The 27,388-nt window shown below is 36.4% G+C and overlaps 1 protein-coding gene across 4 annotated transcripts in view; it reads left to right on the forward strand.

Moving 5' to 3' along the window:
* The window catches only part of LOC126336348 (solute carrier organic anion transporter family member 4A1), an 840,769-nt gene extending 820,023 nt beyond the window's left edge, over positions 1 to 20,746 (forward strand). For all 4 annotated transcript variants that reach the window (XM_049999925.1, XM_049999926.1, XM_049999927.1 and 1 more), the window contains 3 exons: positions 2,082 to 2,284; positions 16,109 to 16,291; positions 20,311 to 20,746. In XM_049999925.1, the coding sequence (XP_049855882.1) occupies positions 2,082 to 2,284; positions 16,109 to 16,291; positions 20,311 to 20,518 (594 nt within the window). In that variant the 3' untranslated portion in view covers positions 20,519 to 20,746. The remainder of the gene's footprint in view (positions 1 to 2,081; positions 2,285 to 16,108; positions 16,292 to 20,310) is intronic.
* Positions 20,747 to 27,388: the final 6,642 nt, after the last annotated feature.

The raw sequence follows: 27,388 nt of genomic DNA on the forward strand, positions 1-27,388 counted from the left end.
TACATTTGAACTATAAAATTATGACTATTTATTAAAACAGATACATTTAATCAGAATTCAACATCTGCTGAATGAAGCCAATAGATAGAAGAGGGAGCAGCATTAATAAAATCACTGAATGGTCCTGCATATTTTCTCAGAGGGCAATCTCTGACAATAGGCTGAACGGTTTGTTCTTGGGCTCCACAATCACAGGCTGTGGAGAGTCTCGGAAACCCCATTTGTGTATCAGACGATTGCACCTGGCGTGACCAGTTCTTATCCTCAATGATGTCCACTCACTTGCCTTCAGATTACATTCTGGTAGACTGGCAGATGGATCTTGAACACCTTAGTGTTTTATTATTGAGCATTCCACCTCCTGCACCACTCTTCTTTAAGGTCAAACTTCTTAGTGTTTCTTCCATCATGCCACAGTGGAGTGCATGATATCACACTGTCAGGAAGAGGGTCATTGAAGACAAAATGGCATTAAAACCACAATACTAACAATGTATTTAAGTATTTCCTCAGTTTTAGAAACTGAGGTACTATTTCACTGCCCAGTGGCTACAGATATGAGCAATACAACTAGACATACTATCAGCTCTGGAAAACAGTTGGTACTACAGTACTTAGGTAGGCTCTGAGTGTTGGTGGGATGGATACTGGTTCTTTATTAAATTTCAAGCTTCTTTCTCAATGAAACAATTTCATCACATCTCCTCTAAGTACAGTATATACAACAGTACAGAAACATACAAAACAGGTCTACAAAATCAGCAGTTTACATTGCTAACTTTTCCTGTCTTGTTGTTTTCTCAACTTGCACACAACTTTTTGTGTTAATAGATTTCCCATGTTTAAGTCACAGTGCTCGTTGACATATCCAAAGCTGTAAACAACTGAACAAGCGGGCTGAACATCACAAAGTTATCATGGCAAAACATGTATATTAAATTTTTGAATGATGAAATTTTATATTTTTAACTATGAAGTTAAAGCAGTTTTGTCAGTTAGTGAAAAAATTTTGTTGTTGCAGTACTACAGGCCATAGTGAATTTAGAAAGTCATTAAATATGACACTCATACCACAAGGATTTGCATGCACTTTGCACACCTAACTACACTGTGGCTATGATGTAGTGTAAAATGATACATATCTCACACTAAATGTGAACGACATTTGAGACTTCAGAGAAGTTAAACAACAAGGGAAAAAGATATTTGTTTGCATCATTCCATCCATTTTGTATTTGATAATTGGTCAGTTAGAAAATATAATTCAAATAAAACTACATATCAGCTAGTACTGAGGCTTACCTTGCACATGAAGAAGGTATATGAAGTAGATAGATGTTACATGAATGTCCCAAATGTAGACTCTGGCAAATTATAAAATATTGGTTTCATATCAGGAATAAAGATAATAACTCACCTTATAGCTGAGATTTCGAGTGGTCAATAGGCACATAATCAAGACCGAAAATGTTGATAAGCTTTTGAACAATCTCCTTCAGAGCCGACTAATACAGAATTCACACATGCACTCAAGCATACACATATAGGGCTCCAATATCCCTGCTGTGTGTTTATCTAAATTTTGTGATTCGTATTTTATACATCTTGAAATGCCAATGTTGTTTTTTTAAATACCTATGTATTGATACAGCTTGGTTTTGAAATTTCTTGTTATTTTTAATAGATTTCACTTTACTCATCTCTATATATTTTATGGAAGGGCACTGATGACTGCGATATTTAGCACCCTAAAGCTCTAATGATCATCATCATCCATGTGTGTGGGTATTATATTGTATCAGTGGGACTATGTTACCATATTCATATTGATTTGGTTTAGCATCAGTTTGTTGTGTTATGACTCCATATAGACTGTGATGACACAGTGGGTATTAAAAACGTTTAGCATTGACTCCTCCTACTTCCGTTTTTGGTAATGAGTCAAGGAGCTTTCTTATGTTCTTGTGCATATTCCACTTAATTAATGTAAAACATTGTGAAACATGTAGGTGACTTCCAATGAAATTACCATAGTTATTTTGGCCATGGCAAGCTTTTAAAGTCTTTCTGTTTTGTTTCAGGTTTATACGGACTGCGCTTGTATATCAGATGCAGGACGCAATCTTACAGACCTGTGGCCAGAAGCAGGGGAGGGCTACTTTCAAGCAGAAAATCGCATGTGTGCCTCAGAATGCCCCTACCTTTGGCCATTTGTTGTCCTTGCATTTTGCACCATGTTCTTCACATTCCTCAGCACAATGCCAGCTCTTTCTGCAACACTAAGGTACAAATTACTCATTTTACTTTTCATATTAATTTAAATATAGGGCAGCAGCTATGCTGATAAGCAACTGAGTTACTCTTAGTTAATTAGTCAGTTAGTTTCATGTTTCATAGATCATTTGCACTATAAATTGTAATGATGTGGAATGAGTCATATATTCATATCACAAATTGTTTTGAAACTTCCTGGTGGATTAAAACTGTGTGCTGGACTGAGACTCGAACTTGGGGCCTGAGTTCGGGTCTCTGTTCGGCACACAGTTTTAATCTGCCAGGAAGTTTCATATCAGTGCACACTCCACTGTAGAGTGAGAATTTCATTCTACAAATTATTTTGTAAATATGCCTACATGCTGATCACTTACTGATGACTTACTTTTATTGTTATTCATTAATTTATATAATAGAGGGAAACATTCCACGTGGGAAAAACATATCTAAAAACAAAGATGAGGTGACTTACAAAACGAAAGCGCTGGCAGGTTGATAGACACACAAACAAACACAAACATACACACAAAATTCAAGCTTTCGCAACCAACGGTTGCTTCGTCAGGAAACAGGGAAGGAGAGGGAAAGATGAAAGGACGTGGGTTTTTGGGAGAGGGTAAGGAGTCATTCCAATCCCGGGAACGGAAAGACTTACCTTAGGGGGAAAAAAGGACAGGTATACACTCGCACACACACACACACACACACACACACATATCCATCCTCACATACACAGACACAAGCAGACATTTATAAAGGCAAAGAGTTTATTTATTTTTTAGAAAGATATTGGTTAGTAATTCCTACCCACTACCTTTTACACATTACAGTAATAGAAATTCTGTTCTGAAATAGGGGGAGTTGTCAAGGAGAAATCTTTTCAGTTCATTTTCAACTTTTACTTTGCTGTGTGTCAGACATTTTATGTAACTGGGTAAGTGACAAAAAGTTTTGGTTGTGGCACTGACGATCCACATTTTTGAGCATTGAACACTGAGCTGAGTAGTTGTTGTACCAGTTTCAAATTGTGCTTTCTCCAGTTTAAACAGACAACAAGATTCAGACAATATTTTTCCTCTCACATATGTCTTGTGAAATGGCCATAATGAGAAAATCAGAAAAAATAGAGCTCTCACAGAGATTTACCAATGACTTTCCTCCTATGTGCCATTTGTGAATGGAACAATGAAGGGGAGAAAAACTGTGGTACCAGAAGTGCCCTCTACTGTATACTGTAATGTCATTTGCAGGGTACAAATGTAGAAGCAAATGCACTGCACAGTAATATAATTAATTTATTTAGCAAGTTTCATGCAGTTTTATAAAATGATAAGCAAACAGATTAGAATTAAATGTTGCATCAAAGGGAGAAGTCTTCTCTCACATCAGTGAATAGAATAGTTTGGCACGGAAAACTGTCATGATTTTCACAAGCTTTGTACTTGCTGTATGACATATTTAATAATCATTTCTTAAATATAGTAGGAAATGCAGAGATAAACAATTCAAGAGAGAAAACACAGTATATTGAAAAAGCTACTATCGTCCTTCTCAAATGTAGAGAAATACACATTCTCTCAAAAATAAGAGCTCATATGGATTTTATGATGTTTTTAGCAGAGTACTAAAGACTTGTTAATACATGATAAGTCCTGTCTTTTCTGAAATATGTAATCCATCACCAACACAGGGCATTTTTCCAGAGGGATTGAAATACACCATTATTAAACACCTTTATAAGGGAGGTGACGGGTGGGACGATAACATAAACCAACCTATTCCATCACTAACATAATTTTCCAAAATTTTTGAGAAGGTTATGTATTCTAAAATTCACTGTCCAGTCACTTTAATGTGACCACTTGTCAAAAGCCTGAATAACCAACTTTTGCAATGTGGATCACTGTGAAATGGGCAGGAAGAGAGGAATGAGGTTCTGGGAGGTACCGACAGGAATGTGGAGCCTTGCTGACTCCAGTATCGTACTCAGTTGTGCTACATTCCTTGGTTGAGGATCTATATTGCAAATAGCCCAATTGAGCTGCTCCCTCAGATTCTCAGTTGAGTTTAAAGCCCAGGAGTTCGGTGGCCAGGAGAGTACAGCGAAATACTCTGTGCTCCTCAAACTACATGTGCTCACTGGAATCTGTATGTTATTCTGCTGGTAGACGCCATCATTTCAACGACAAAAAAATTGCATGTGGGGGTGGACATGGTCCCCGAGGATAGATCATACTTGTGTTGATCTGTTTTGCCTTCCAGAATGACAAGATCACCCAGACCATGACAAATGTAGGGTGTTCACTTTCAAATGTTTCAAGCCATACACACCTATGGTCATCTGTCTGATGGAGTATAAACTGTGATTCATCTGAAAACACCACCTGTTGCCACTCAGCGAATGCACAGTTCAGTGAACATCCAGTGGTGATACTGACTTGCAAATTCCAGCTTCTATTGCCAACGAACAGCAGTCAGCATGGGAGCGTGAACCAGGTGCTTGCTGCAGAGGCCCGTATGCAGCAACGTTCGCTGAAGCCCATACGCAGCAACGGTCACTGAATGGTTGTTGAGGAGACAATTTTGGCAGCTCCTTTTCACCTTGGCAATCAGTTGCTCAACATCTGCACATCTATTCACCCACACACATCTCCACAGCTGTCATTCACCCCTGTCATCTATGGCCCATGGTGCACCACAGAATCATCAACTCAGTTTTAGATAGCATCATTTTACCATGCGCTGTATACTTTAACCATGACAGCATGCAAACAGTTTACAAACGTAGTCATTTCAAAAATGCTTTCACCCTTGGTCTGAAAGCCAATGATTATGCTCTTTTGGACATTAAATACATCCTTCCATTTCCACATTTTGGAGAAATGCTTTTACCCTTGGTCTGAAAACCAATGATTACGCTCTTTTGGACATTAAATACATCCTTCCATTTCCACATTTTGACGAAGACAGCTCTGTTTTCCACGTCCTCCCCTCCCCTTCCTCCAACATGTTGTATATACCCTCCACTGCTAGTGCTGATGCCAGCTGCAATCTGTGAGTCGATGGTTGCATGTTGAAGTTGAACATATACAGAGGTAAATTTAGTGAATGGACTGTGCAATATCTTACCTGAGCAACAGTAACATCCTCAGTAAATCATAGTTTTGATTTCAGAAGAATCACTCTATTGAGAATATCATTTACATGTTCACTCACTAAATTTTACAAGTACTAAATAACAAAATAGAATCAGTTGGTATTTTCTGTGGTCTAAGACATTTGACTTTGTGAATCACAATATTCTTATAGATAAACTGACATTTTATGGCATTGTCAGTACAAGCAGCCATTGGATGTCATATCTAACAAAAAAACTGCAAAAAAATTGTACTTAGTAACTCAAACAATGTAGCCCAGGAACTTTATTATTACTGGGGAGAAATTATTTATGGAGTTCCCCAACACCCAGTTTTAGGTCCACTATTCTTCCTCGTATATGTAAATGACCTTCCAACTAATATGCAACAAGCAGAATTAGTTCTTTTTGCAGATGACACTAGTGTTGTAATGAAGCCAAGCACATATAAGCAACAGAAGAAATGGTAAAAAATGACTGACTGGTTTTCTGCAAATAATCTCACCCTCCATATGTTACAACATATTGAGTTATGAAACTGTTGGGGTACAACACCTCTAACACTTGGCGAGGAAACAATAAATACAGTGGAAATCTCAAAATTCTTAAGTGTCCATAATGATGAAAATTTAAACTGGAGAAAGCACAATTTGAAACCGCTACAACAACTACTCAGCTCAGTGTTCAATGCTCAAAAATGTGCCACAACCAAAACTTTTTGTCACTTACCCAGTTACTTAAAATGTCTGACACACAGCAAAGTAAAAGTTGAAAATAAAAGATTTCTTCTTGACAACTCCTCCTATTTCAGAACAGAATTTCTATTATTGTAATGTGTAAAAGGTAGTGGGTAGGAATTACTAACCAATATCTTTCTAAAAAATAAATAAACTCTTTGCCTTTGCAAATGGTCTCAAAATTTCAACAGTAAACATCTTCATGATGCGCAATAAATCTTATGAAATGTCTGACATTGAAGTTTGTTGAGTGAGAATCTCTGTAACACTATAGCACTTAATAAACCATCCCATGATGAAATGCTCCAGTCTTAATTTGATTTTCTATATTTCCTCTATTAATCCTACTTGGTAAGGGTCCCAGACTGATGAAGAATATTCAAGTATCAGTCAAACATATGATATTTTAAGCCACATCTTTTATAGGTGACTCACATTTGCTTATGATTTTTGCAGTGAAACTCAGCCTGACTTCTGATTTTCCTAAAATTTGTTTCATGTGATCAGTCCACTTTAGGTCACTTTAGATTGTCACACTTTGGTGTTTTATTGTAGTTACTGTTCCCAGTGATTTGGTTTGATAGTATAATTAAATCCTTGTGGACCTTTTGCCTATTTATGTGCATTATATTACATTTAATTACATCCAGGGTCAACTGCCAAGCCTCACAGAACCTCCAACATTACTCATTTGACCATGAATATAAACAGTAAACAGAATGTACCCGAGCACAGTCCCTTGGGGTACTCCAGTTTCGACATTCATGTGATGATTAAGACAATTTTGGAAGACCGAATTAAGTGTTTGGGCCTCCTGTGTTATCATTTGTTTCAGTTAATCAGTGACTGATCAGATGATTTTGGTCTGCTTAGTGACTTTACACAAATTTTCCTTAGGATTTTTAGTCATATTGTTAGATAAAATTTTACTTTCCCAGTCAATGAATGCTTCTTCCTCCTTATGCTCATGTTGGCTTCATTCACCTTTTTCTGGTCTACTCAACTTTGAGTTCATTTAAATCAGAGTTGAAGCTCTCTTTGCTTTTACTGGAACTTTCTAATATGGGTATTGAATTGTGATGGGTCTTTTCCATCTCTCACAATCTTGCTGGGTACATACTTTTCTAAGGATTATTGTGCAATGCTTTTGAGTTTTATCCATTTGTGCTCCTCATCTTCATTCACAAAGGTGAATACTTGATGTTGGTGTCCTAAATTTGTATCCTCCATACAACAAAAATATTTTTCTGTACTTTTTTCACATTGTTTGAAGTACACATAATTATTGATGATGTTATCACAACCTAATGATCCTCAATGTTAACTGATTTGAAAAGTTCAGGTCTGTTAGTTACTAAGACATCCAAGAAGTGGCCTCCCATTTTGGTTCTTTAACTATCTGCTAAAAGTAATTTTCACAAAGAAAGTCTACAGAACTTGAATTATAATTGCAATGCAGGATATACATTTTTGGAAAATGTAGTTAAGAAGAGTACTATGCATTAAGATCCAGCTCTCATCTATTGGTAATGATTTAGGTTTTGTTCATCTCTTTTCTTTATTACATTAGCCTTACAAAATCAGAGGTACAGAGTAGATCTTGTAGAAAAAAGATAATATTATATCGATGCATGGCAAATGTACAAATGGTGAAAACTGAAGTAGAGTGGAATGAATGGTGAAGATCAGTGATAGAGTGTGGTGTTGTACACATACTGCAACTGCACCTGTCTTTGTGGTTTAGACAACTGTAGATTGAAGCAACTTATTGTAGGGATATCAAAGAAACTAAAAAACTTTCACTATCATACACAGAAGGTTCTCAAGATGATATATTCTAATCCTCTCCTAAGTCATACCATATCTTAAAGGTGCTGTGGAATACAGAGGTTCAGTGTGCTGTTCCTAATATTGACTGCATGTTGCAGTGGATAATATTTTATGTGGACTTGTGATGAGAATGAGAGGGTTTTTTGGTATTTGACATTTGTGTCTTTTGTAGCCATTACTTTCACTTCTGAAAATGCTTTCATAAGTTCAGGATTTAGAGATTTTTCTTCCTGTTTTATGTGACACAGATGAAGTAATATGAAAATGGTATCTGTTCTTTCGGACATGTCTGAAGTTATAGTTAAGGCTAACTGGCCATTGACTTTCTTCTTCTGTGCTGGATGCACACGCATTGCCCGAACTCTTACAGGACTTGGTAAGATTGTCTGCTGCAAGTAATGAGCGTAATGGGCAGGGGCATTACGAATGTAGTGTGTGGACATTAAGTTGGGAATGTGGCTCTCACAGGGAGTGTGCAAGAGATAAATCCCTGCAGTCGCACTATCCTCTGTGCCCTCGGCGGCTCAGATGGATAGAGCATCTGCCATGTAAGCAGGAGATCCTGGGTTTGAGTCCTGGTCAGGGCACACATTTTCAACTGTCCCTGTTGACGTGTATCAATGCCTGTCAACAGCTTAGGATCTTGATTTAATTATCATTTCAAATGAAGTAAGTCCTCAAATTTTGAAAATGGGATTCGAAGCAGCACTGAAAGGCCAAGGAAAGTTATACAGGCCAGGTGCTACCTGAGCTCTGGCAGAATTGTTGAGAAAATTGAAAGCTGAACAGTTCAAAATTATCATCTGCTCTTACAACTAGATTTCTTCCAATTGTTTTTGTAGAAAGAAAAACAACACACATTCATTAATGCAACAAATGGCTCCATTTGCAGAATGATAACCCTAATTTTCACATTAGGCAAAAATACTGAAATATAGCATTGAAAAATGAAAGAACTAGAATCTTAAGAGAAATTTGGCTTAATAACAAGAGAAGTTGTCTCTGCACTCAGAGCTTGTGAGAGAAATGGTTAGAATTAAAGTGGGATACTTACAGGGCGTTTATTGGTTTGAATAGTCATTAGATGGCATAAGTTGGAAGAAACTCTTCAGGACCTTGAAAGATACACACTTGGATTTGAAAGATAGAAGAAAAATAGTAAAAAACACAAATATGAAAGTGTAAGAATAGAGACGAATGGAGAATTACATAAGTCTGAAATTAGAAAAGGGATAAGAGAAGTTTGCAGTTTTTCATCTTGTTTGTTTAATGTTTTCATTGAAACAGCTGTAAAGATCTTCAAAGCAAAACATCTAAAATTAATAGCAAAAACAAAAATTGTGACAGTAAGCAAATTAAAGCTGAGGAGAACAACTGAGTTCAAAACTGAAAGAAATAATACAGAAAAAAATCATTACATTTTGACACTGAGGCATCTTATTTATAAAATATAAAACAGACTGTGTGGAAAAGGAGCAGCAACAGCAAAATACATTTTTAATAGTGGAAGACAGCTGTTAATAATTAAATCATTTAGTGTAGAAAAGCAGGAAACAATTTTCAAGACATTAATTTGGAATTTACTGTGCATCTGTGAAAGATGGACAGTGTTGAGGACACACAGAAAGCACTTAGAAGCAATGGAAATGTGGTTTTGTTTGGAAAAGTCTAAAAAGGATTATATGGAGAGAAAGAAAATCCAATGAAGATATTTTGGAAGAAACCTGGGGGTATAGGAATCATTCATAAGAAGAGAACAAAACTTTTTAGTTATATACTTAGAAACAATCAGATTTTAACAAATATGTTGCACAGAAAAGTTTTGGGAAACAAAAACAAGGGGAGGCCCAGAAAGAAGTGGTATTAAATATATTAGAAATAACAGTAGTCAAAATTAAGAAGAAATGAAGAGGATGGCACAAAAAAAGAGAAGAGTGTTTGGAGTGTTGAGTTATAGACTTTAGAAATTAGTAGATCGATTGAATAGGTGAACATCAATCTTCTAGACTTAAGTCCACTTTCAGGTGCAGGATATGATTTTCAGTTTATAACCGCTCTCACTTTAAAAGGCATAAATGAAGTTTAAGTAGTGAATTCAAGAGCTGATTATTTCTGGAAAACACATAGCCATACAAGTTGTTTCTTTTATTCATACTCTTGGCACACATTTTTCAGTGAATTCAAATGCAGCAAAACCTTTCAATGTTTATCACTGGTTGATTGGCTGATTCTGGGAAGGGGACCAAACTGTGTTATCACTGCAGTTCTCCATCACACACGTCATATATAAACCAAATCATGAAATTTGCTGTACGGGTAAAAGATTTAATAATTTTACATTATCTTTAGGTAAAAAACTATTACTATAGTGTAACATAATAAAATATGGAACTTTTGTGGCATTTGTAGCTGATGATGTTCACTGACTTGTTTGTAGCTGATGATGTTCACTGTACTTAACTGAGGTGACAACAAAGTTTCGTCTTTGTGTATGTTGCATAATAACACCCACATGGACATCTTCTATAAGATCAGAGATAAAAGCCAATGCAAACCTCATAGCCCAGGAAACTGAGTTGGTTCAAAGTGACAGTCAAGATTGAGTAACAATAATGTTTGATGAAGTCGACTGTGTGTAATAATGTTACAAAAAAAAGTAGGATCTGTTGCCCCTCTAACTTTTAGCCACTTAAAATTATTCTTTTTCTGGAGAATGGAAAAAGAAAGAAGCAGATGTATGTGTCTCCGAAGGAAGGAAAAATGAAGCTACAACACGTAATAGATGAGGATCAAAATCCATTATGCTAATAATAATGTGGTGGTAAGTAGTAGGTAAAAGATGAAAACTATATTCAAGTAGTATATGAGAGGTACAGACAGGTATAAAAAGTTAGTAAATGCAAGAAAAAACTGAGAATGAAGAAGACAAAAATGGAAGAAATAATTGTAAGACCAGGTGAACGCATATCAAAGGGTAATTCAGTTGAAAATAGTAATAAATTATAAGACAAAATTGCTGTCCAGGCAATATGTGTAGAATCACTCACAGATACATATAAAAGTAAAAACAGCACACTATCTAGCTTTCAGAACTAATTGTTGCTTCTGTACATAGGAGAGAGGTGTGGGGTGGGGAAGGTCACGCAGACTCCAGGATGAGGGGTACCTAGTTTTGAAGAGTTGAGGATGTCCATGTGATGTGAGTGATGAAATAAGTTGCTGGAACATTGTTACTATATTGAACAGCACTTAGGAACAGAATTTTGGTTGTTCCTGCTGCAGACATTTTATCACTCTTCATTTATGCTGCCTTAGAGTGAAATACTAAAATATAGCCTCACAGAAAATAATTAATCAATTTCAATGAGTATAAGAAACATCAAATAAATAGAGACTTCAGAAAATAGGTACCCATGTTGTGCTTTTCTGAGACCACTGTGCAACAAGAGTGACACATTAACAGGAAAAAGTATTTATTTATTTATTTACTCGTCAAGTTCTGTAGGACCAAATTGAGGAGCAAATCTCCAAGGTCTTGGAATGTGTCAGTACATGAAATTACAACATACATGTAATAACAGATAAAAATAAATGTTCATTAACTTTAACAAAGTAAGTCCATAAGTTTAAGTAAACGTTATCAGCAATACAATAAAAATCAGCTTACTTTTTTAAGGAATAGAAGGAGTGACCCATGAGGAAACTCTTCAGTTTTGATTTGAAAACATGTGGATTACTGCTAAGATTTTTGAATTCAAGTGGCAGCTTATTGAAAATTGATGGAGCAGTATACTGAACACCTTATTGCACAAGAGTTAAGGAAGTCTGATCCAAATGCAGGTTTGATTTCTGCTGAGTATTAACCGACTGAAAACTGCTTATTCGTGGGAATGAACTAATATTGGTAACATGAAACAACAATAAGGAATATACGTATTGAGAGGCCAGTGTTAAAATATCCAGACTCGTGAACAGAGGTTGACAAGAGGTTCGTGAACTAGCACCCGTTTTTGAGCCAAAAATATCCTTTTAGAATGGGAAGAGTTATGTCAAAATATAATACCATATGACAATAGCGAATGAAAATAAACAAAGTAGACTAATTTTTGTGTCAAACGACTCACTTCTGAAGCCTTTCGAATTGTAAAAATGGCAGTATTAAGTCTTTGTACAAGATCCTGAATGTGGACTCACCACGACAGCTTACTATCTATCTGAACACCTAGAGACTTGAAATGTTCAGTTTCACTAATCATATGCTCATTCTGTGACATTAAAACGTCAGGTTTTGTTGAATTGTGTGTTAGAAACTGTAAAAACTGAGTCTTACTGTGATTTAGCATTAGTTTATTTCCTACAAGCCATGAACTGAGGTCATGTACTGCACTATTTGAAACCGAGCCAATGTTGGACACAACATCCTTTACTGCCAAGCTAGTGTCATCAGCAAACAGAAATATTTTAGAGTTACCCCTAATACTAGAGGGCATATCATTTAGATAAATAAGGAACAGGAGTGGCCCCAACACTGATCCCTGGAGCACCCCCCACTCCAGAGTACCCCACTCAGACCCCACATCACAGCTGTTATCAACATTGTGAATAATGATCTTTTTCAGCCTGTTGCTAAAGTAAGAGGTGAACCAATCGTGAGCTACTCCCCGTATTCCGTAATGGTCCAACTTCTGGAGCAATATTTTGTGATAAACACAATCAAATGCCTTAGTTAAATCAAAAAATATGCCAAGTGTTCAAAACCTTTTTTTTAACCCATCCAGTACCTCACAGAGAAAAGAGAACATAGCATTTCAATAGTTAAACAACTTCTAAAGCCAAACTGCACATTTGATAGCAAATCGTGTGATATAAAATGATCAATTATCCTTACATACATAGCCTCTTCAATAACTTTTGCAAACATTGGTGGCATAGAGATTACTCCCTTTTTTGTAAAGCGGCTTTACCACTGAGTACTTTAGGAAACTGACCATTCCTAAAGGAAAAATTACAAATATGGCTAATACAGGTCTAACATGTGCAGCACAGTACTTTAATATTCTGTTAGAAACTTCATCATAACCATGAGAGTTCTTAGTCTTTAGTGATTTAATTATGGACTCAATCTCCCTCTTGTCTATATCACAGAGGAGTATTTCAGACATCAATCTTAGAAATGATCCAGGTTTCCTGCAGGCACATCTCTGCTGTGATATGGATAACCATTGCATCATAGTATATGGCAACTGGAAACATACTCCAAAGATGAAGTATGCAGATAGAATGATTCTTGTGGGAAAAATGTTTTACACAGATTCATTGTGAAATTCTAGGAGTATATGGACCAAATGCAATGGTGGGCCCAGCCATAGCGAAACAGGTCAAACAATTTGACCAACATTGCACAGATATGGATGATGCTGATTGGGAAATGAAGGCCATTGATATCAACCACAGATGAAAATGTTCCGACAGTATTTCCAGCAGGCCGAAAGAACATCTGGAGGAAAAAAGATTTTACACTGACAAGGACACACAACAGTTCTCAAATGACTCCATTATTGAGAAGTAGATTTCTTTCATTGAGGAACTGAATGATTGGTAGAGTGTTCAAATCATTGTTTACCATCACTTGGTGACTATGTTAAAAAATAGTGTCATGTATCAATGTCACTCTGAACTGTAGTGCAGCATTCACTAAAATTTATGTCACCTGCCTTAATCACTCTGTGTACACCATGCTGCTACCGAGCGAGGTAGCGCAATGGTTAGCACACTGGAGTCGCATTCGGGAGGACGACGGTTCAATCCCGCGTCCGGCCATCCTGATTTAGGTTTTCCGTGATTTCCCTAAATCACTGCAGGCAAATGCCGGGGTGGTTCCTTGAAATGGCACGGCCGACTTCTTTCCCCATCCTTCCCTAATCCGATGAGACCTATGACCTCGCTGTTTGGTCTCTTCCCCGTAACCAACCAACCAACCAACCATGCTGCTATGTGCTAAGAATGCTTCGGGAATGCTGCAACACTGAATCATTGCTGTGTGCCTATTATGCTTACATGAACAGTTTGCTTACATATGGTGTGATCGTCTGGGGAAATACAGCTTTCAAACTTCAGAATAGGGCTATTAGAATAATGAAAGGGGTTCCTTGCAGAGTGTCATGCAGGGAAATATTTAAAGAATTTAAAATAATGGCTCTTTCTAGCTTATACATCTATGAATGTGTATGCTTTCTGCAAACTCACCAGGAATTTTCAACATTAAATAATCAAGTTCATAACTATGAAACAAGGAACAGGGATGATTTTCACAGACACATCCACAAAGGAGAACTCTACCAAAAGAGTGTAAACTAACAGCCCAAAATACTTTTTAGTGCATTGCCTTCAACAATAAAGAAAATTAAAGAATTTCATAAATTCAAGGTAGATCATAAACAGTTTTTACTAACAAATAGTTTTTATAACATTGAAGAATATCTGAATATGGAAAAGTAATATTATTTATGTATACTGATATAAAATATTTGTATTTATGATCCAAGTTTTTGAAACAAATTAAAGACAAGAAACTATATTGTAATTGACTACATCCATACATTGTATATTGTTAATGGATGAATAAAAAGATTGATCTATTGATTGACCAAAACATGCTACCAATATATTCCAAAAAGCCGCATGCGAAAATCCAATTTTTCAGGGGGTTACATCTCAGTTTCTACTGATCATGGAGATAAGGGGTCAACTGTTTTGGACACCCTGTGATGTAGTGACCATTTGTATACCTATCGGAAGAATGGTAATCTTGCAGCTATCATGCAGCACAGGGTCAAAATTTGAACACTACATATTTCCTCCAGATCAGCAAATTGTGCAAATCAGTTGGTTTGTTTGCATTAATCATGTAAGGTGGACTTAAGCAGCTTATAAAAACACCATTTGTTCATGGGTAACTCCTGAGAAAATCTGAAGAAATTATGATTGTTGGGTACAAAAAGTACCAGTTGTGGAGATGACCATTTCTATAGTTTCCATGGAGGATTATCAAAATTTTTACTGTATGTTCTTAAGATGATATTCTTGGGAAACTTCAAAAGTTTTTTGATATCATTATCCATTACCATGATTCAGAGATTCAAACTTACCATGCTATGCTAAAGAAAACTGCAGAAATTGGTTTTTAGCTTTTTGCTCCATGAGCTGCAATTATCAAAATAATTAACCATGGAAAATGGCTCAAATTTTAACTATATTCTTTATTCATTTAGAAATGCCATTCTTTCCATTTTTGAAAAATCTTTATCTGTAATCAAGACAAATTTTAAAAAACTTGGACTTTTGGATACCAAATATAATCTGTTACCAAGGTCCAGATAGTCAATCTTACTGTACTTTTGCATGTAAAATATGCACATAATACCTGGTCAGAAGCATAAATATAGTTTTAACTGGTGTAGTGGAGCATGGCAAGAGTTATAGAGTAATTGTAGAGTTTTTGAGGTGACAGAAACATGTTTTTTCACCAATAAAACTTTATGACACACTGTCGCTGTATAAAGGGCGCTTCATGCCTATACAAATATGACCAAAGTGGTACTAGAACTCCTGAGCTGCCAAGATAGGATAGAGACATGAAAGAAAGGCTAAAGGAGACAGTGTAATTGAGTGAGGAGACAGTGGCTGTGGGATATACTGTAAATCAATGGCAGAAAAAGGAGAGAGAGAGACCTAAATAGACAATGGCAGTGAGAGGGAGATGTTGAGTATGTAGGCTTCATTACAGAGAGAGATTGGGTAAAAGGATTTAGAGTGTTATGTGTTAAAAGAGCATGCATATGTTCACATACCAAAATTTTTGTTACGGGTGGTGGGTTGGTGACTGAGGCAGCTGGTTCCTCACTTTTCCGTCAGAGTCTTTTAAAAAGGAATGTACACCTTTTTTGTGCTCTGACAGGAGCAACTTGCAACTGATAACATGTAACTTACTTTTTGAAGTCCCCTCAAACATATTTAAAAATTCAAAAAAGATGCTATTAGATAATAAGGAGAAACAATGGCTGAAATTATTTTAGTTAATATAAATTAGAACAAAATTACCCATTTGATGACTGATGTTCTCTCTCTTTAGGTGTGTGCAGGATGATCAGCGTTCTTTTGCCCTCGGAATACAGTGGATAAAGGTACGACTTATTGGTACCATACCTGCACCAATGGTATTTGGTGCCTTAATTGATGAAACTTGCCTCCAGTGGTTTGAGAGTTGTCACGAAAGAGGTGCTTGTCAGGTGTATGACAATACTTACATGGGAAGGTAAGTACCAGTTGCATTTGCATTATTGTAATATAGTCGTAAAATTGAAACAGATGTGCTGACAAGTTTTAAAGGCAAGAGAAAAAGCATGGCAGTAGTATGTTGTGGCAGAAATAGTGGATGTCCCATCACATTAAAGATGAAATGTCAAGTGTTGACTAGAACTGCAAACTGCAACTATTTATTCGTAAGTCTGTAACTTAATAACATTGCCCAACATGAGGGAGAGCAAGTCTCACATGCAGTCATGATGTATGTACATTATGTGCATGTTGCTGAAAAATTTATATGACTTGGGGGTCAAGGGAAAATGGTGAACTGCGAGAGAACTTGGCAATGGGGAAAGATAGGATGGCACAGAGTATCAGAGGGCTGTAGGTGGAATAGGACCAGGCAATGGATTTAGAAGACCAGTATTTCCAGCAGGAAGGCTGTAAGAAGGATGGGAAATAGGGAACAATCCCCATATATAAGAGAATGTAGAAGGATGTCCACTGTTGGAGTGCTGGTTAGAAGGAACTGGAGAGAGTAAATTGGGTTGTAGGAAACATAATGATAAATGTGTCAGGTAGAGAGGAGTTGGGGTAACAAGACAATGAGTCTTTAGAAGGAGATTAGAAAGGACTAGAAGAGAGGTTCAGTGGAGTAAGAGGAGAGGGTGTGTGGGTAGAAGAGGAAGAAGAAGAAGAAGAAGAAGATGAAATAGGATAAAATGAGAAAAGATGAAAGAGAGAACCTGGTGGGAATACATTAAAAAATGGTAACAGCAGAAGCATAATAGGTGCAGGTGGGAATTTCAATAGGTGTAGAAATAAAATAATATTAATGCAGATTCAAGACTTATGTGTCATAGGAAGGAATAGGATGAACTGGAAAAGAAATTCTAAATATACTTTATCAAACTGCTAAGTGATACAGAATAGTACTGTCCCAAGCACAGTAGGTCAAGTCAGTAGACTTCACTCACTTTCATTTTGCAACTAAGAGTGTACATCTCAAAACTTAAGAATTTGACAGTGTTATTGTTTGTGCTGATGTATCACTGATAAAATTTAAATTTGGAATCTCTAACTACTTAACAGTATTGCCTATAGTAAACTATGATATGCCCTGTATCTCTTTTAAATTTTATTAGCCTCATGCGGTCCACAACTTAAGAAGCATCTCTTAACGACCATGAAACTTGTGTGAACAGGAACACTATTTTGCTATAATTTCATTTCTATGCAAAAGTGAAGAGAAAATCCCTATGATTAGATAATAGGCATGTTGTTTATACCTTAGTAAATAGTGCTACCCCACCATCATAGTATTATACTTGGTCTCCTGTGGCCATTATCACAGTAAACAAGTACAGCAGTGACTAAGGAAAATGCATGGCACTGTGAATGATCATGAAAGAAGTGCATACACTAACAAATGTTTCAGTGTGACCTCATGAAATATCATGGTAAAAATTTGTGATAACCCAACTGAAGCACCCTCATTCCTAGGTGCAATAATATTATGATCGATTATTACGAATGGAGAACTGAACCTTCTTCCCTTGGGTGGTATGAGAAGGGATGACAGGGATAGGAATAGAGATGTGGGAAATGTGGAACTGAGGGAGTAAAATGTTGGGGCAAAGAAGGAACTGGGTGGAAAATAACATGAGAGGAAAGGCTGGAAGCAAAAGAGTGTCAGTAAATTGTTGGAACAGAGAGCATGGTGGAGGGACAGTTATCATTGTGCATTTCATGAGAGATTTAGTTAGTGAAGGAACTAAATGTTGTGGTACTGTAGCATTTGTTGAAGTCAATAGTTTCATGTGGTGTGGCTTCTTTGAAAACTGGATGGTCAAGTTTGTAGTGATTCACAGTTTGGCAGAGGTCATTTTTGGTAATAGGCAGGTGGCTAGTTGTCATAAGCATACAATGAGGGCAGAATGTAGCTGATTCCTACCTCCTAGAACAATGTATACTCTGGTGGATGTGTGTATGGGACAGATCTTAGACCTGGATCACCCAAAGGGAAATGACCCTAGGGAGCAAAATTGGTAAGAGGGCAACATAATGATAGAATCTCTTACCTGTTACGTGTGTCTGTGTGACACTTCTGCATCATCTGCAAGTGAGTGGTTTTTCTTACTCATTTTTGTTTATTATTTGTATTCTGACCTTCATTACATTTTGTATACAAAGAGAATTCTGCCACAAGATCAGTGACTGCAACACCACAATTGTCACTTCTCATATCTCCCAATTTTTTCCCATGCATCTCAAAAAGAAATCTTATCAAGATCCATCTGGATATTTGTACAGCTTTATTCAGGCAGTACTTCATAATAGGTAACTGCATCATCTACAAAACTATGAGGTTACTATTAATATTGTCTGCAAGATTGTTGATGAGCATTTACAGGAAGAGTCCCAACACACTTCCTGAGGCTCCAAGAAATTACTTCTGTATCTGTTGATGATTCTCCATCCAAGATAACATGATGTGTTCCCCTAGAAAGAAATCCTAAATCCAGTCACAAATTTTGATTGGTACCTCATAAAATTATTCTCAATAACAGGTGTATGTGAGGTACTGAGTAAAATGCTTTTCAGAGGTCAAGAAATACTGCCTCTACCTGAGAACCTTGATCCATGACTTTCAGAATGTCATGTGAGAAAAATGTGATTTGGGTTCTACATGACTGAGGATTTCTGATTGTTTTTTTCTTTTGACACCTTGTTACATTTGAGCTCAGAATATATTCTAAGATTCTACACCAAATGAATTTCAAGGATATTGTAGGTAGTTTTGTGGATCACTTGTGCTACCCTTCTTGTAGACGGGTTTGACCTGTGCTTTCTTTAGTCACTGGTCGTAGTTTTCTGTTCGAGGGATCTATGGTATATTGTGGTTAAAATAGGAGCTAATTCAGCTGTAAATTCTGTACTGAATGTGACAGACGTTCCATCAAATCTTGGAGCTTTGTTTATGATATGACTTTCTTGCACACTGTGTGGTTTTTAGTGGATACAGGAGTGAGGAACAGGTGCTGTTCATGAACATGGAATTCAGATGTTAATTAATTCTACATCTGATGTCAAACAGTAAAAATAATACAAAACTTTGTTGCTGTAGTTGGAGTGTCAGCTGCTAACAGTAGATCTGAGTTTAAAAATATGTATAGATACAAAAGATTTATAAATTTGGCACCCTTCAATGCAATGTCTATTCAGAATATGTGGAGCCCTAAGTACCATGAATGACTGTAATGCTATTCGCAAGGAAACTACATTGAGAACTGATCAGAATTTTCAAAAATGAGAAACAGTTACAGTACCATCATCTGGTGGTGGGAAAAAAGAAAGAAAGAAAATAAAATCACTTAATCATCTGAGGTGATTCTCGCCCCAATGTTAATGTTGTCATTGAACCAAAGATTCGATGTCAAAAAAGTAAAAGCTAGTATTTGCTATTACAGTTTTCCTGTTTTTACTCCTGGTCATGCACCATAAGAGAATGGCTTTTACGGAAATTTTGTTCCTTTTACTTTGTTGACGTGGAATCTTTGGTTCCATGACAACACTGGAGTTAGTATGACCTCAGATGATTAAGTGATGTTATTTTTTGTACTAGATAATGGAACTGCAAATGTTTCTAAATTGGTTCTGTATTCAATTAAAAGATTGTACATTAAGCAACTGTTCTACGACGTTCTTCGTTTTTCAAAATGGTCTTGTGCAGATGTGGTTGCCTCTTAAAAACAACTCTTTGTGATAAGAATTGTTTCAGCCATTGCTAAATAAAAAAAATTGTGAAGTCAAAACTTTAGGTTCATGTAATGGTTGTGTAAATGAAATAAGCACTTGTATGTAACTTTTTGAGTTTTTATCATCAGTGTTAATTTAATTTAACTATACAGTAATTACTGGGAATAGTTCTAATTTATAATGTTTTCCCTAGACAGAACTGCAATCTTGTTTTTTCAGTAAACAAAAAAGTTAAGTTACTAATACTATAACGTTGTTTTCCTTTTACAGATACATGCTTGCACTGGCTTTCATAGGAAAGGCAGCATCCCTACTGTTTTTCTTCTTGGCATGGTGGTTTTATGTTCCTCCCTCAGGCCTAAATCAGGCTTTGCAAGCTGCAACTCCAACATCTCCAGACACAATGCAAGATGGACCAGGAGTTATACATACCATCAGTATGAATGGGCACACAAATCATGCTCGAGATATTGACTGATATTAAAGAAAACCTTTGATTCTAGGACTGAATAACAGACGGCCAATGTTGGTCAGTATTTTGCTGCTGGATCTTTGAGTACTTCTCATAGTCCATGCTAAGGTGCAATGTTCTCTGTAAAAGTCATATGTCAATGACTAAACAGGCAGCTTCCTACTTATTTTTTGAATGAACCCGTCCACAATGTTGTCAACAGTGAAGACTAAAAGCAGTATTTTATTTATTATTGTCAAACCCCGTGTAAAATATATTTGATAGAATTTATGTGAATAATGTGGTAGACTGGTCTCAGGTACATTCCATAAAAAATAGATTTCTTACATATATGTTTGCTGATTATTTGCACTGAGTGTAAAGGAGGTGTATTAAATTTTTGTACTTGTCAGTGATTTGGTGTTCCTTGTTAAAGCATAAGTGTCATAGCAAAGAAATGTGTTCACTATACCAAATGATAAAGTGAAGGTGAAAGGTTTTGTCGTTACGGAAATAGCTGGCTCGAATGATCTACTTAAAAGGTTACCAGTTGTCATCATGTGCAAAATATGTGCAGATAAACAAAATTACACCAAAGTGATTATTTCATATGTTATTGCCTACGTATAACAGAACATATTGTACAGTGAGATATTTTGTAAACTGGTACATAAGTTGAATGTGGTTGTCAGCTGATCGATTAGCTATAATAATTTATTATTTCTTAAAATTGTATCTTGAAATTTTAAATAGAATCATTACAAATTAGTGGTTATAAGATGAGAAAATTACTATTACTGTGCAATAACTTGCCAGACTTTGCTGTTTTTCTAAGCAAAGAATTTTAGTATGCTACTGAGAATAAGAACAGCCATGAAATACTTCCATGTCTAATGTTCTAATAAGATATTACCTCAGAAAGTGACTAACTGACATATATTACAAATGAAATTTATTAATTTTCTGTACTGCAGCAATTGATTTTCATGTACAAATAGTATTGAAGCACACGGAGCTGATTAATAAATGTGTTTTATAATGAAAATGAAAAATGAAACAGTAGTTTCTTCCTTTCCACCCTGATGTGTCAAATATGAATTAAGTCTAGGCATTTGTGTTTTTAGTGTCTGATGCCAGTTTCATACCCCAATATTACTTGTTAATACAATCTGAAAAGGAATCATATTGTGGTGTGGATATACTTTCTAGAGTGCCTGTTAAGCCTCATGTTAAAATGTATTGACACACTTTGCTTTTCTGCAGAAGCGGCCAGAAAAGTAACATTTGATAAGGTTGTTATTTTATTGAGTATGTATTCCTATTTTAAAAGTGTTGCAGCTGACTTTTGTTTAGTACTTCAGTTTCATAGCTTAGCAAGGTGATGCAGTGATTTAGACACTGGACTTATATTCTGGATTGATACACAAATTCATATCCCTCTATTCTGCTTGAAGTTCTCTGTAGTTCCCTAATTTACTTTGGGTTGGTTTAAGGGAGATTCACATAATAGGGTTACAGCTGATTCCTTGCTCTTGTTTGTACAATTGGAACTGCATAACTGTGATGTGATTGAGACAGTAACCCTAACCTTCCTCTCTTCTGTTTTGTGGTGGTTGAAGTTGTGAAAGCTTTGTGACATCAATGAGATGTTTCCTTAATGTTATATCTCATGGTGGTAATGACACAGCTGTAATAACAAATGTTAGTTAAAGAAAAAGCAAAGAAATTCAAATGAAACACCATGGCATTTAATCCTAGTCAATACTGGTGAGCTGTCTGACCATTTTTTATGCTTTTCTAGCCATTAATGACAGCTGCTTCTTCAAGTAGCTTTGAAGTTGCTATCAAGAAAATCTTCCTAGCAGTGTTGCAGGTAAAATATGGATCCTTTGTTTACCAGTGAGGCATGCTGATCATCCAGCCACTATAGGGAACTTTTATCAGAAAGTAAGTCTTAAATACACTGTTAGAGGACATTAATATGAGGTACGTCCACCCCTCACCTTGATGATAGATTGAACTTTGCTGGGGACACTTTCAGTGAGGTATCTGTAAGTCAGAGAATGGCAGCCCATTCTTCCTCAAGAGCTAAGACTAGACTAGGTAGTCATATTTGACACTGGTTTCTTGAACAAAGTAATTCTAAAATATTTCGGTTTGTTGATGACACTAGCTTGGTAGCAAAGTATGTAGCATGCAACACTGGCTCTGTTTCAAATAGTGCAGTTCATGACATAAGTTCATGGATTGTAGAAAATAAAATAATGCTAAATCCCAGTAAGACTTAGTTTTAGCAGTTGCTAACACACAATTCAACAAAACCAAGTTTTTTAGCTTTACAGAATGGGCATATGATCAGTGAAACTGAACAGTTCAAATTTCTAGTTGTTCAGATAAATAGTAAACTGTCATGGAAAGCCCACATTCAGGATCTCGTTCCAAGGATTAATGCTGCCATTTTTGCTATTTGAAGGGTATCTGAAGTAAGTGATCACTAGACACAAAAATTAATCTACTTTGATTATTTTCATTCACTTATATCATATGGTATTGTATTTTGGGGTAACTCTTCCCATTCGCAAATGATATTTCTGGCTCAGAAATGGGCATTTTGGGCAATAAGTGGTGTAAGGTTGCAAACCTTTTGTTGACCTCTGTTCACTAATTGAGGTATTCTGACATTGGCCTCTCAATGTATATATATATTCGTTAATGTCATTTATTGTTAATAACATCAACTTATTCCCAAGAATTAGCAGCTTTCCCTATATTAATGTCAGGCAGAGATCCAACCTGCATTTGGATCACACTTCTGTAACTCTTGGGCAGAAAGGTATAAATCCATTTTCAATAAGCTACCACAAGTATTCAAAACTCTTAGCAGTAATCCAAGCACTTTTATATTGAAACTGAAGCTTCCTCATGGGTCACTCCTATTCTGTCAAGGAGTTCCTTAGAAAATCAAGCTGATTCTTATGTTATATTGTTGACTGCATTTACTTAAACTTATGGCTCGACTTTTTTTGGGTTCATAAATATTTTATTTTATCTATTATCACTTCATGTTGTAATTTCATGTACTAACACGTTTCCATGAACTTGAAGATTTGCTCCTAAATTTGGTCCTATGGAACTAGGCGTGTAAATAAATAAATACCCCAAAGCTGTTCCATTGGTTTCAGGTCGGGACACTGGGTAGGCCAGTCCTTGATAAGAATGTTATTGTCCACAAACGATTTTTTCACAGTTGCTGCTCTATGACAGGATGCATTGTCATGCTAATAGAAACATTTATCATCTCCAAACTATTCCTCTATTGTGCACACTACACAGTATCCCTGACCATTGTACCCTTTTCCTTTGAACTCCCTATGTACAGCCACTTTGCCAGCTGGACTTCTGGTAGCACTTTGGGATTCTCAAGTGATTCTTTCTAATTATTTCATAGGATTTTTTTACAGACAATCTCTGTGATGCTCAACGGTCACTGTCTGTCAGTCCATGAGGTCTGCCTGGTTTTGGTTTAGCCATGTTTGTTTGCATTTCCACTTCACAATTACATCAACAGTGAAGTTGGACAGCTTTAGAAGTGCTGAAATGTCACTGATGGGTTTGCTTCTCAGGTATCATCCTGTGACTAGTTCCTGTTTGAAGCCAATGAGCTCTCCTGTTACTGCTTCTCCACTGCCAACATAATATTCATTTCCTTGTTACTGTTTGATGTGCCTTTCATGACATCCAGTGGTCAATTCCGCATTACATTGGGGTGTCTGGATACTTTCAACCAGATAGGGTATCATAAACACCCCAGCAGCTAAACATTGTGAAGTATAAAAATTAGTAGATGGATACATATGTTAATCACTTTTTTTAATTTTGACGCAAGAAGCAATAAATAACCAAGAAACATGAATACCAGGGAAGCACAGTGAATGCACTATTGCAAACTATATCACACATCAGAGCCAAAGGCACCTTGAATTCCTGTGATGATCATTCTCATTAAAAATGCTGGGAATTTGCAAAAATTCTAGAAAGCAAGAATTTGTATTTTTAGCTTCGAGTTAGAGCTCATTTCTTATAGAGAACATTCTACAAGTGTAAAGTGTAACATGAATTGTGAAACACCCTGCAGATATGTTCTGAATAGCCTAGTGCATGTATTCCACTGTCGCAGGTATCAGAATGGTTTTTGCTTATAACTTTTAACTTGTTATTTTACAGTACAGGAACCCTTCCCTCAGATTCATACTTTTCTCCTTCTCCATCATCCCAGAAAGTTTGAAAGATCATCATGGAATCACTGTGCAAATACACATATTTACAGGCAATGGTGCCTATAACTTTTATGCCTGTAACACTGTTGGATGACTTTTCTGGACAGCGGTTCCTATGTAAAACTTTATTTACTAAGTTTTGTCTACAACCTCTAGAAGTGTAACATTAATTGTGAAGCACTCTATATACGAGAAGAGTGTCACTGAATGAGAGAAAAGATTTTGAAGCAAACAGGCACTTATAAAAAGCCAATTTACAGCTGAACAAAGTCATTCATGAGACACAAAAAAAGTATTCTGGTAAATAAAATATTTATTTTCCAGAATACGTTTATGCCCTGTCCTGGATTTTCCATTGCTGTGTTCATTGATGTTCACTAGGTTGAATGTTAGATTATTCAGCTTATTCCATGGAACGTCCGTTCATATTATCGAACTTCTTTTCACTCAGATCTGATTACTGGACTGGTAAGAAACATAGCCTTCACATTTAAACAAATCACATGACACACAACTATTCATTTTCTTATATCAGTATAATTCATGATGCCTGGTACTGATGAATAACTAACTAAGAAGTTATAATGAATATAATTTTTGGCACTATAATGTAATTGGATAGATAAAAAAAGTCTATTCAGCAATTGGTGACAGGGAAATATGCATGCTATCAGAGCCGTTGGCTAGATTTCGTAAAAGTCACCCAGAACTGTGGATCAAAGGGAGATTACTGAGGTGGGTGGGGCAAAAAAAAAAAAAAAAAGGGGGGGGGGGGCTATGTCAGAAAATGAAAGATGTAGAAAACTAAAACAGGGTGAAGAAAGGAGTAGTTACTGTGAAGAAATACTGAGACTGCAGAAATTAACATAAATTAAGGCCAGGTGGGTAGCAAGAACCAAGGAAGGACATGTAGTGCTAGTTCCCACCTGCAGAGTTCTGAGAAACCGGTGTCTGGGGGAAGAATCCAGATGGTACGTGTGGTGAAACAGGTACTGTGGTCACGATTGTCATGTTGCCTATGCCCATTCATTCTAATTGATAACTTGATGGTAGTCATGCTTATTTAAAAGTTAAAAGGGCGTTTGCTTAACAGCTGGTATATGAAATGTCATTTCACAGATGGCTCTCCCTTTGATAGCATATGTTCTGCCAGTTACTGGGCTGGTATAGGTGGTGGTAGGAGGGTGCATAGGGCAAGTCTTGCACTGGGCACAGTCACAGAGGTAGTAGACATATAGCAGTGAGATGGATGCAGAAGAAGCCTGGGGTCTGAAAAGGATATTGTGGAGATTTGGAGGATGGCAAAAAGCTATTATAGGTGTGGTGTGCAAAATCTCAGACAGAGTGGATCTCAGTTCAGGGCACAATTGCAGGCAGTCCTGTGATGTCCTTGCCACCCACCTGGCCATAATTTACATTAATTTCTTCACTCCATTTTAGTTTTATATTTATTTCATATTTTTACCTGTCTGTTTTTTGCTGTTAGAGTCCCACCTCTGTTACATACAATGCAATTAGCTTTTCACTCTTATTAACTCATGCATGCTGTTTTAGCAGCAATCCCTGTCTTGCATATTTCCCTGTCTTCCACCTTTAAGCTCTCAGGTTTTCAAATCTCATGCAGTGCATTCCTCAACAATCAATCTTTCCCTCTCTCATCCTGTCCAATAAGTCTCCTCTGATCTGCAGCTTTGGGTGACTTCTCCAAAAGCTAGACCTCTCCAGTCCTTTCCCTGCACCCCACTTCCTCCCTCTTCAGCCCTTCTGCTGCAAGAAGGCACCACAGGCTCTGAAAACTTGCATAAGTATAATCTTCTTTTATGTGTTTGTTTTCCTGCTGCCACCTGGTGAGAAGATTTTTTTCATCTATCCAATTACATTAAGAAGTTATATTGTATTTGTATATACCTTTTTGGTTATTCTTGGTCTTTTATGTCATTTGTGTGTGTGTGGTGCTCTGGACTCATTGCTACTATGTATAGAAAAAATACACAGATGGAAGATTAGTAGCATGAGCTATAGTAAATGCAAAAAGTACTGGAAAAATTGTTTAAATGATGGATGTGTTCTAATAGTACCCACATTTTCAGGCAGCACTGACTTCTCATAAATTGTGTGAACTTAATTTATGATGTCATTATTCTTCTTTCATTACTATGTTTTTTTCTTTCCTTGCAATCAACAATGTCAATAAGATTGCTGTTGTGAAGATGTGACCTATTGTGTAAATAAGAATAAAGATTAAAAAGCAAAACAAAGGGCTACAACAATACAATATTTACCGGTATTAGAAGGAAGGAATAGATTACAAGGAAATCTGCTAGGCTCATATTCATTACCTGAAACAACAATAACAAGAATTCCAAGCTTTAGCTGAAGCCCCAAGGAATGTCAAAGAGAAAGTGTCCAGTCAGAACCTAAGATTAAACTCTGTATTTGTTCACAATACCAGTGATTGAGAGGTCACAATACATCTGTCATTTTAGCTGTGCATATTAAGAATGGACTTGTCAAGCCTGTTGTATACTAAAATCTTATAAATTTGCCATTAAGAATTTGGATCAGCATGTTCTTCTAGGTGCACATTCACATGCACAATATTAGTAATGCATGTTAGTAG

The sequence above is a fragment of the Schistocerca gregaria genome, chromosome 2, assembly GCF_023897955.1.
Source record: "Schistocerca gregaria isolate iqSchGreg1 chromosome 2, iqSchGreg1.2, whole genome shotgun sequence".
NCBI classification, from domain to species: domain Eukaryota; kingdom Metazoa; phylum Arthropoda; class Insecta; order Orthoptera; family Acrididae; genus Schistocerca; species Schistocerca gregaria.